The following is a 12,056-nucleotide window of genomic DNA, read 5'->3' on the forward strand; positions in this document are numbered from 1 at the left end:
TTCTCAGAGTACCAGTCCTCGATCCTGGAATACCCACCCCCCTTCTATACATCAGCTCTGTCTCTCATCATGTAGAAAGTGAGACAGGACCAGAGGGAGGGGAGGACAAGCATCTTCTTTACCTTTTCATGCTTACCAGGGTGTTGCGGTTAACTTTTATTACTTGTCAAGGCTAGTGAATATTGGTAGAAACAATCCTAAAATAATTTCTATATAACTCTACGTCACCCTACAGAATTATTTCCCTTTTTCAAATGGGCTTTCAAATTCTCTTTCTGTCAAGAATAATATGAGATTATTTTGTAATCGTTTCACATCATGAAAGGGAAATACCAAAGGAAAAGCCACGTTTGAACTTAAAATGATCTCTGTTGTATTTCACTGCCCTTAATCAAAAGTCTATGTTCAGCTAACCCAAATTAATTCTATCTATTGGGCCAAAACCATGCCTTTGCATCTTGATTTGTTCCAACCTCCTGGAAATGCTCTTTTGTGCTCTGGATGCATCTTTTGAAATGTTCTTTCATAAAAAATAAACAAACAAGCAGCCAACATTAGCAAAAAATTAACAGTAAGAACACAGTCTATGCTGGGTTGCAGCATGTCCTTGCACAAAATAACAAGCCCTATTCACAGGGTGTTCTTGTAGATGGACAACCACATAGGATGTGTGCATGTGTGGGTGTGTATATATATACGTACAGTATATATATATGGGTAACAAATCAATAGGTTTCAGGGATCACGTCCTTTCAAGTCGGCACAACGCCCAGCGCAGAGCCATGCACACCACGTGCCACTCAACTGATGGTGATGGCAGTGACAGAGATGCAGTTGGGCACTCAGCAGAGGGGAGCACAGCATCAGAAAAGCCTCCCCGTCCCCTAGCCCCTGTGCCACTCCTGAGAGGACCCCCTGCTGCTCCTGGATCTCTCATCATTCTCTCCTCTGCCCCACTAGGGTGTTGCGCCCCACATACCTTTTCTAAAAGCTCCTGGTTTCTCTTAATGAAAAGTTGTTTCTCTTCTACCCAGTGTGAATCCTGTTTGACAAAGAATATCGCGCAGTCAGCATTTCAGAGTGGCATGAAAGAGCATGTGTCGTCAAACCACTTTGCCAGAGCTGTCTTCTCTCCACCCGGATTGTTTGCCTGCCAACGACTGGTAAATGACACCCACCCCGGCCTGTTCCTTATTCCAAGACACTGGGGCCAAAGTTGCCAGGAAAATTTAACCCCCTTTTTATTGTCACTCACTATCCCTATCTTTCTAAGTCTGAATAATCCAGGACCAGCCTTCTGGGGACTCAGAAGTGACCACACAGGCAAAAAGTGAAAAGGGTCAGAATGCACACAGGCTAGATACATATGGATGGAAAACATTAAAATGCAGAACCATAAATGTAGCATAGAGGCAAAGAATGCAGCTTGAGGGGGTGGGTCTTGGTCTTAGCAGCTCATGACCGCTCTAGGCTATGTGTACAGGGCTCCTCTTCCTCTGGCATTCTCTCTCTTGCCCAGCCTCATTCACTGTTGTAGCTGGGTTCACACTCTGGCCAACAAAACACCAGGGACAGAAACAGAGAGTTGAACATTCTGACACAGTTTGAGAAAGGTCACTGTGGAGAGCCAAGCCGTGTCCTGGATGGGCCCATGCACAGCGTGATCTAGAGGAGGGTCAGACTGAATTGTCTGCATCTGCAGAAGTGGGAGCCACCAAATGCCTACCTGCCCTTTCTGAGCCAGAGTCGCTTCCAGATCTTCAATTTTGGCTTTATACCTTAGCACCTCTGCCTGGAGTTGCTCTTGAGCCTAGTGAAATCAAAATTCCAGAACTCGGTAAGTAAAATGGCAACACAACATTTTTCTTCCCCTCATGTTCCTTGATTAGAACTCAACAAGTGAGGGGAAAAAAAAAAAAAAAAAAAAAGAATATTCTATCACCAAAGAATCTTTTCAATCTATTTTTACAACCTAAATTCTCTGTGTACAACTTTCAGTGGCTCCCTTTACCATCAGGTTAAAATTCAAACTGTTTAGCTTGGGATTCGAGAACTTCTCTTATGTTTCCAATCTTTTCCCACCACTATCAACACAGGGTCCATCCCTTACCTGCTGGTGATCTCCTTGTTTCCTAAATATGCCTTGTACCTCTCCGCTTCTCTCTTTATTTGAACGACTTCCCCTTCTGGAAAGCCTTCTCCCATTTTGCCTCCCCAAAAATCCTTCCGTTCGTTCAAAGCCAACTTTGTGCCCTATATTTAAATCTAAATCCAAATCTATGTATGTATGTATGTATATATGTATCTATCATGTGTTTTGTGTGTGTGTGTGCACATGTGTGCACATCAGCAGTTTGGGACACTGATTTGTATGGAACAACCTTATTTCATTTGGTCTAGTAATTTTTTAGATTCACTTGTATTCTCTCTTAATATGATCCTACTTTTTGTGAAAAATAGCTTTTTTTGTCTTCTGGTCATACACATATTTTTTTCCTTGTCTTATGATCTGGATAGGTTCAACAAAGTTGAACAAAATCAGCGATGGTAAGTATTCTTTTCTTATTATTCACCGTGAGGAGAATATTTCTTTGGACTGTTAAATGTTATATTTACCTTTATCAGGTTAAAAACTTCCAAGCTTTGTTTGCCAAGAATTAATTTAACTATGTTGGCGCAGTGGTTAAGAATCCACCTGCCAATGCAGGCGACACGAGTTCGATCCCTGGTCCGGGAAGATCCCACATGCCTCGGAGCAACTAAGCCTGTGTGCTGCAACTACTGAAGCCCGTGTGCCTGGAGCCCGTGCTCTGCAACTAGAAGCCACCACAATGAGAAGCCCATGAACCGCAACGAAGACCCAACGCAGCCGATAATAAATTAAAAAAAAAAAAAAAAGAATTATTTTAACTTTGAATGGGTGTTGAGTATAACCTATTTTTTTTCCTTGTCTTGAAATGATTAGGTCTTCTGTTTTCACTGATACTTTTTCATCTATACTATTTTTGCATTTCTACTTTCTTTGAATTTACCCTACTACTCTTTTCCCAACATCTTGATTTGTTTTAGACTATTTTGCTCAGAATAGTAAGTTGTCTTACTTTAATGGCCATAAACAATGCTAAACCTGTACTTTGATGGGAGAGTGAGACTAGAGAAAGAGAACTGGGTTCTATGTCGTCACCTCTCCAAAAAACCAGGCATATGCTATTATTTCAGTTGACCAATCCTATGCTGGTAAGAATGGGTAGTAAATACTGATAAAGGAATCCACAACTCTTACAGTATTAGGGCACAGACATGAAAGCACACACACACACATCCCTTCCTAATGATTGCTTACCTGTCTATTCCAAATCACGGTGGGTTTTCTTTAATGTTTACTCTCTTATGTATGTGTATGTGCATGTATGTATGTATGCTACCATTTAAAAATATAGCTATAATATCTATCCTTTCCCACTAACCAATTAACAGTAGTTCCTACAACACTCCTCAGTACATTGTAGACCTTCTAATTAGGAAGTAGGATAAAATCACTGCATGGTCACACTCTTTCTTGCCCCAGGTAAACTAACCTACGAGGCAGTTATGGCATGGTGGTTATGACTGAACTCAGAAGGACGAGGTTCATATCCTAGCTTTCATCTAAGCTACGTACCCTGGTTTTAACCTAACTAAGCTACATTTAACTTCTACTAAGCTACTATTTCCTCTCCTGTAAAAAGGAGTTAATAATAGCATCTAACTCATAGAGTTGTTTTAGGATTACACGAGATAATGCATATAAAGTACTCAGTACAATGCTTGAAGCACAGCAACGACTCAATAAATGTCAAGTATTAGTACTGTATGTGTTTTTTTTTAAAAACAGACTTATGAGAGGCAGTTGCAACATAATGGAAAAAACAACTGACCCAGTATGATATGACTTGGAATCCCAGTTTTGCATTTATTAGCTGTGTGATCTTGGGCAATTCAATTAACCTCTCTGAGCCTCAAATTCCTCTTTTATATAATACCCACCTTAGGGGGCTGGCACAAGGGTTAAGTGAAATATTGTTAGTGACAATTCTCAGTAAGCTGTCAATGTAATGCTGTACACTTATTAACTAAGAAAAAGAACTCGCTAACCATTGCTTTTGAAAGATAAAAGTTTTTTTTTTTTTAAAAGCAAGAAACTAAAAAACATGGATTATCAAAATTCAACATTGTTTAGCTTTGAAAATACAAGTTTTCAAATAGCAAAAATAAGACTATGTACTCAAGTATCTTTAAAGGAACAAAAACATCGATCTAAGCTGGTTCTAATGTCTCTAGATCCAAGGTTTGTTGACATAAAAGATAAAGCAGTTCAAAACTGCAGTGGAGAGAAGGGTACAGAGAAAGCTACCCTATTGGTACTTTTATGTCTGCAATACTTTTATGCTGTGACTGTCGCAAGCCTATTCAGGGCACTCTCCCAGATGTACACTAACCTTGGCTTCTCTTTCAGCATCAATGATGCCTCCAGTCTGCTCCTGCAAGAGGGCATAGGCTCTTTGGAGAGCCTGGTACTCTTTTGTTAATTGTCGGAATCGTAGCTCAGATTCTTCAGCTGCTAGACTCTTGAGGTTAAAAAAAAAGTCGAAAAATAATTATGTTATGTTCAGGTCCTGTGTTCAATGTGAAATACTAGCATTTGTCCATTTTTTAAAGAGAAATGAAGGTTTGTATGATATTGGATTCTATGTGATTTTATTCTTAATTTTAAAGTATGTGTATGGGCACAAATATTATGACACTTTCTAGATGCGCATTTCAGAAATATTTAAGTATTCATTAATAAGAGAAGCATTTGCTTATTTATATATTTCTGATTATTACCCATTTGGGCTTGGATTACAGACAATTTTGGATCCAAATGAGAAAAACGTACACCCAGATTTTGGATCCAAATTTGAGGAGATGATAATCAGAGGTTTAGTTTCAGTTCCTTTCAATACATTCATATCTAACAACTTCTTCCCCAGATAAATTATAAAAACATAGTTTTACAGCATTAGGTCCCAAACTTCAGAGCATAATACAATCACCAAGGAGTTCTGTGAAAAATGCAGATTTGGGGGTTCCACCTTCAAGATCCTGAGTCAGGAGTTGTGTGGTCCAGGAACTTTCATGGTAATTGAACCCCCTAGATAGTTCAGATGAAGGTGGCCGACAAAGAAACTTTGCTAAACACTGTCTTAGACTTATTTAAAAGCTGTTCCTCTAAGCTTCTTCTTTGGTTCACGCCTTCTCTGGATGAAGAATCTGGGAGAATAATTTTATTTTAAAGTAAGTCTTCAAGTTACAGAGCTGAACTTCAGAGAAGTTTCTACAAGGGCTACATAACATAGGTGAAGCTATTTCTAAGAGGTAACAAAGTCAAGCACAGTCTCAAAATTGGTCACTATTATGAGATTATGTGCTGTTCATAAAGCAGATAAAAAGTGAAATGTCTTTTCTCCCCCTTCAACGAAAGATATGGTGACAATATCACAAAAGATGAGAGAAGTGAAAAAGCTTACTTCATCCAAGTCATCGTCAGGAGTAGCTGGCGTTCGGTCTGTTCTAAATGAGGCCATGGATGATGTTTCTGAATCCATGGAGTCCTCATCGTAGCCAATAAATGGGTCCAAAACAGGCCTCTAATGGAGGGACAGTACATATTTACCAATAAAACTAACAGTGGGGAAAGTCAACATATTATTAAAGCACTGTCAACTGGCAAACATGCAAATGAACAGAGAAGACATGGATCCTTTAATGCTTCTTTGATGAAATAAACATATTAGGCATGAACACAATAATTCCAATAAATGTTTGTCCTATGTTATTTCACTTCTGATATTTCGGAGGAAGATTCATTAATATTTGGCTCTCTTCATAAAAACACTGTATCCTCTTTTATGTTACATTTTATACCATGATGATTTTATGTCATTTTCTCTGTCCAGTATTTAAAATATAATCAAGGAATTCTGAAAGTCCAGGCATCTATGGGAAGGGGATTATCAACTCATATCATCTAATTCTACATCCAAATCAAATGATGCAACTGTTAAAAGCAAAAATCAAACACATTGACAAATTAAATAACAAAACTTTGTGGATTGTAAGAGGCTATACAGATATTCGTGGATTGAGAGTATCATTATCAATAATATTGCCCAAGTGAATAATGAAAATATATTAATCAGTTATAGGATGGGTATCAGATGCTAATATTATTCAGGGGAGACATCAAATCATAAGTATCTCTTGCATGTTCTTGGAGTGTGACTCTCCAGCTTGTCAGATAACCCTTTCTGCGTCAAACCTAGTGGCTTCTTCACTAAGAGGAACTCATATTAAAGCAAACCCTTTCAGGTTAAGATCCACAACACAATCATTTTTGGACTTCTGAGAACTGTCAAGAGAAGAGGTTTTCTTCTGGCAGATAAACCCCAGGGTTTGCTGCAATTCAGGAACATCTGATTTATCGCATCTTTGCAGGAAGATTCCTTGGCAAGCCTCACTTCTCTGGCTCTGTGTGTGGCAAAAGCCTGATAACCTAGTTTCCTCATTACCTTAATTGGCTTGGAACTTCTTCTATGCTTTCTCCTACGAATGAGCTTTTCCCGGTCCTGGAAAATAGATTAACGACTTTTCAGATCTTGAGTTGGTACATATTTCCCCGTAGGGTTTTTTTTTTTTTCCCCCAAAGACAGAGTTGTTTTTCCCCTGAGGCATTACATATTTCTATTTAAAATAAGATTATGTTTTATAAATTTTGGCAACTTTGGGTTTGATACTTAAGTATTTTCAAAGGAAGAATATTCTACAACTTTTCCTGATTATGTGGATCTGAGAGCCTCACAGTCAGGAAGTACACTGTGTACACTGTGTTGCTAATCAGATTTCAAGTGTGTTATACTTGAAATCAAGAACAAAATAGTCATTCATGTTCTCCCAAAGCACAATTCTTCAATTTTCTCAGATCCCAAATTATTTTAAATTTAGGTGTTGAAAAAAATATTATTTTATTTTAAAGAATAAAACATTCTTTTCACTTAATCACTTGAAAAGCATAGAAAGCTATCTTTTGACTATGCTTGGATCCTTGTTCTCACCTGTAGCCTCTGAAAATGGGAACAGGGTATCTGCTTGGTTGGAATCATCTAGTGTTTTCTTTTTTTGGAGGGGGGGGGTGGTCCTTGTTAGTTCTGGGAAATTCAGAGAATATCTAGAAATAACGATCGATTTCTTAATTCATTCTTTTTGTGAAATGAGATATCCTGGGACTTAGGTGTTCACCTGCTAAATACTCCATATACTTACTGTACAAATTCAAAAGTGGATGGAGGGATTTCCCTAGTGGTCCAATGGTTAAGAATCCGCCTTCCAATGCAGGGGACATGGATTCGATCCATGGTCTGGGAGCTAAGATCCCACATGCTGCAGGGCAATCCTGCGTGCCACAACTACAGAGCCCACGAGCCACAACTACTGAGCTTGCGTGCTCTGGAGCCCGTGCACCACAACTAGAGAGAAGTCTACATGCTGCAATGACAATCCCGTGTGCCGCAACTAAGACCCAACGCAGCCAAATAAATAAATAAATAAATAAATATTTTTTTAAAAAGTGGATGGAATAAGTGATACTTATGTCTCCTTGAAAGTCTGGTAGACATGCCTCAAAATCTCAAAATTCTGTAAGAAACTTTTAGCTTAAACTCAGGATACTCAAAGCCAGCAAATTCCTGGACTAGTGAATCTGTGAGATTTATGAGTTATTAAGGATGTGGAAGTGAAGTGAGGGGCATAGAGCTTTGAAGCGCATGTTTAAGAAATAATCTGGTTAAGCCAGTGGTGTTAACTTTGTTGATTTTTCAGCTTTATAAGTAAAGTAATTTGATCATGCAACCTTAATATATCCAAAACTTTTAAAATTTATACTTAGATGACCTTCCAAACGTAGCATATGCATTATAACATACACTCAACATGGAAAATTTTAAAAGGGTGAACCATAAATAATTATAAAGCAGAATTTATAATCTTTTCTTCCCTCAATGGCAGTAAATTATCTTGCTCACCCTACTCTGGAGACTACTGCCTGAAACTCCTCCATCACTAGTTCACCTCTGTGAGCCTTGGCTTGGTCCAGAAGTGAAGAGTGATCACAGACGTCATTCACAGAATAAAGACAGAGGCAAAGAGGAAAACCCAAACACATATACAGGTCTCAGCCCAAAGCTGTAGGTAACACAGGCCTCAGCCCGATGCAGATGGGAGTAACAACTGCTTTACCTGCTTCAGCAGGTACTGAAGTCACAGTCAGAAGATCTGGACTGGAATTTCAGCTGTTATGTCATTATGATATTGTTGTTCATTTGACAAATATTTATTAAACTACCACTATGTGCCAGACACTGAATCAGGTGTTGGGATACAAGAGACCTATGGTCCTGTTATTGTAGGCAAAATATTTAATCTCTGAGCCTCAGAATCTTGATACTGGAAAGCAGTTGTAAGAGACATCACACAATCCACCTACTCACATTATAATGCATTTGGGAATTATTTTAATGTGCTTTGCAGCTATTATTTGTGTTACCAAAATTATTAAGTGCTTCTAGTGTATGCTGATTTCTTGGCTACTTGTCCTTGGAAACAGCTTAGAGTTTATAGATTAATCAAGACCTACCCTTGTGAGCTCATCAATAATGTTCTGTTGCTCAATGACCTGAAGTTTTAGAAACTCTGTCTCTTGTTCTTCATTAGCTTGATCGAGGTCATTCAGAGATTTTAATTTCTTCAAGGGTGGATGAGATGTAATTTTTTCTCTCTGGGTTGAAAAAAAAAGAAAGTGTAGGCGGAGACTTTGAAAATCCCAAACTTTAGTGGTTAACATAAAATATCTGTAGCAACTTTATGAGGCTACAGCTAAATGTGAAAATGGCCCAGCTTCAATACACACACACACCAACTAACACCCTCAAATACATTTTGTCTGCTGTAATAGGTGGAAATCATTGGGAATGTCTGAAGATCTCCACAGCTGGAAGGGAAGTCTGTGAAGGAGTATGGTAGCACGTCACCTCTATATATAATGCAAATGATGGCATCTATTCTCAGTTACTATGCAAGATCTTAGGAGATGTGGGGTACCCACTGTACGGTTCCACAAAGTGCACATTAGTGAAATTCTTGGAAGGAGGTTTCTTTTTTTTAAATTTTATTAATTTTTAAAAAAGTTTTATTGACGTTTAGTTGATTTACAATGTTGTGTCAATTTCTGCTGTACAGCAAAGTGACTCAGTTATACATATATATATATATTCTTTTTCATATTCTTTTCCATTCTGGAATATCACAGGATATTGAATATAGTTCCCTGTGCTATACAGTAGGACCTTGTTTATCCTGGAAGGAGGTTTCTGCAGCTGAGGAGCTAGGTTGAAACTCTGCTTCTCTATTTTGGAGCTTTTGGAGAGTGCACAGATTCCTGGAAGTGCTCCCATCATTCGGCAAAATTTAGAAACCCCCCAAAATTCAGAGCCGGCAACCTTCTCTTAATTTCTTCCTTATGTGTTCCTTGCTTACATAAGGGAAAAATCTAAGCTTTCACAAATAGCATTGTATTTTAAAAATAAACTGGGAAATACCAGGAAGTCAGGTTAATAGAGTAATAAAAAGAAGGAAGCTGCAGTTTTGCAGAGTCTGTGGTACACACCATTTCTGAATTTTCCTTGGTAACGGCTTTTAGTTTCTCTTCCATGCGCTGCAAAGACACCATCAGTTCATCATTTCTCTTGGCGAGGCACTTGTTCCTTTCCAGAAGAGGTTTACATTGTTTTTCGGCTTCCCGCACGCGTTTTAACTGGGAAGACATAAGAGAATGTGTCCCTTGTGTTTAGAGGCTGAAAATAACTTCATTACACCAAGAGCCACCAAAAAGAATGTAAAATGTAAGGCACAGAGCATGACATTTTAAACACAAACATCCAAAAATGATGTAAAAAATCCCTAATACTAATAAGAAAATGAACGCACAAAAGGAAATGGGCAAAAGACAAAGGGCAAATCACACAGGATACCCAAAAGGCCAATAGATATTTGAAAGTTACTCCACCTCATTAGTAAGAAGGAAAATAAAAATGAAAATCCTACAATAAGAATATACCTCACACCCACAAAATGACTAAAATGACCAATTATCTTTGCATGTTGACAAAGACATGGAGAAACTACAACTCTCATACATTGCTGGGGGGAATGTAGTTGTTAAGACAACTGTGGAAAACTGGTAGCAACTGCTGAAGCTGACTGCATGCATACTCTATGATCCAGTAATTCTGTTCCTTAGTATATTCCCCCCAGACATGAACACATTTTCTCACCAGGACATGTAGCAGCACCACTAACAGCTATAAATTGGTATGAAACAACATTAACGTCCATTAACAATAGATGAATATATATATTTACCATATAATTGTATATACATATTATATCATATATTGTTTATACTTTTACAATAAATATATAATTATATCGTATATAATTGAATATGATAGAAAGTGAAAATGAATGAATTTTACATGCAACACAGAGGATGACTCTCATCAATGTAATGCTGAGCAAAAAAGCCAGACACAAAGGAGTAATTATCATATGATTCCATTTACAACATATTTTGTTGTTGTTGTTGGTTGGGCCGCACGGCTTGACGGAATCTTAGTTCCCCAACCAGAGACTGAACCCGGGCCCCAGCAGTCAAAGTGCCGAGTCCTAACCACTGGACTGCCAGGGAATTCCCTACAACACATTTTAAAAATGGCGATAGACATCTATAGTGAGAGAATTCAGTATAGTGGTTAACTTTAGAAGGATGGTGATTGAAAGAGGCCACACAAAGGGGAAGTTCTGAGATGCTGGTAATCTTCCACTTATTCACCTGGGCAGTGGTTATATGGGTCTTTCACATTGGGCATATTTACTGAGCCATACCTTTATTATTTGTGCACTTTTCTTTATTGTGCTATACTTCTATAACATCGTATATACTACTATAACAAAATGTTTAAAAAATAATAAAATAAAAAAATTTTGCTTAGAACTCACCAATTCATTTCGTTCATCTCCAAGCAAGGTATTCCTGTCTTCTAATTTTCTTATAGTGGCGTTCAACTCAGCTATTCTCTTTTGATTTCTTCGCAAATCCTACACATGAAAATTAAAATTAAAAGCATTATTTCTTCAATAATACTTTTTTTTTTTTTCTCAATAATACTTTTCACAAAATTTTAGAATACTGCTCATAAAAGTAATAGGCTTGGTTCCTTTCATTTGGCTCATGAGTTGAGAGTAAAATGTTCTCTTATTCAGAGAAGAGTAAATATTTACCCTATTCCAATCCCCAATATTCACTGCTTGGGTTTAAGATCAAGCCTGCTTGAAATTGTAAATGAATTCCATGTGGCAGATACTCCCTGGAGGCCTGGCTCCTGGCAAAGGAAGTGGTAGATGGTTGGATCAGTTTATGAGATCTGTGAGCTGTGAGACCAAGGTCACACTGTGATTACATGAGGTTCATGGTTACATGAGGTTCATCCCTTGTGTCACGGCTGCACATTGCTTCCCACAGCCTAGACAGATGTCCTGCTATTACTCTTAGCCAAAGAGAGGATAGAGCAGGATATAGGGATGGGATTTGCAAATTCCTGCATACCCTGGAGAAAAAGGTCAGACTCAGAAGGCTGGCGCGTTACCTTCATGTATAGAAGACAGTAGATTATAGGACAGACTTCGCTGGTAGATTCTGCCCAGATCAGCTGGCTTCCCCACTGGCATAATAGTCATGGAATCACTTTACACACAGCAGTCATAGATTAATTCTGTGCTCTAGAGTCCATAGGACCTATACACTTGCAATTCCATTATCATCTTACATTTTGATAGTGCTGTACTGTTGACAAAGCAGTTTCACACATACTCTATTCCTTGATTCACAATATCCTAGAGGATTCAGCAGAACCGGTAAGATTCAG

The 12,056-nt window shown here is 38.3% G+C and overlaps 1 protein-coding gene across 4 annotated transcripts in view; it reads right to left on the reverse strand.

Moving 5' to 3' along the window:
• Positions 1–12,056, reverse strand: part of JAKMIP2 (janus kinase and microtubule interacting protein 2) — a 192,190-nt gene that overhangs the window by 37,852 nt on the left and 142,282 nt on the right. For 3 of the 4 annotated variants that reach the window (XM_007194192.2, XM_007194191.2, XM_057541739.1), the window contains 8 exons: positions 11,131–11,229; positions 9,740–9,886; positions 8,711–8,851; positions 6,591–6,647; positions 5,550–5,669; positions 4,479–4,607; positions 1,727–1,810; positions 980–1,042 (listed from right to left, as the gene is read on the reverse strand). In XM_007194192.2, the coding sequence (XP_007194254.2) occupies positions 980–1,042; positions 1,727–1,810; positions 4,479–4,607; positions 5,550–5,669; positions 6,591–6,647; positions 8,711–8,851; positions 9,740–9,886; positions 11,131–11,229 (840 nt within the window). The remainder of the gene's footprint in view (positions 1–979; positions 1,043–1,726; positions 1,811–4,478; positions 4,608–5,549; positions 5,670–6,590; positions 6,648–8,710; positions 8,852–9,739; positions 9,887–11,130; positions 11,230–12,056) is intronic. The other variant, XM_057541740.1, reaches the window with a different exon arrangement.

Source organism: Balaenoptera acutorostrata, chromosome 2, assembly GCF_949987535.1.
Source record: "Balaenoptera acutorostrata chromosome 2, mBalAcu1.1, whole genome shotgun sequence".
In the NCBI taxonomy this organism is placed as follows: domain Eukaryota; kingdom Metazoa; phylum Chordata; class Mammalia; order Artiodactyla; family Balaenopteridae; genus Balaenoptera; species Balaenoptera acutorostrata.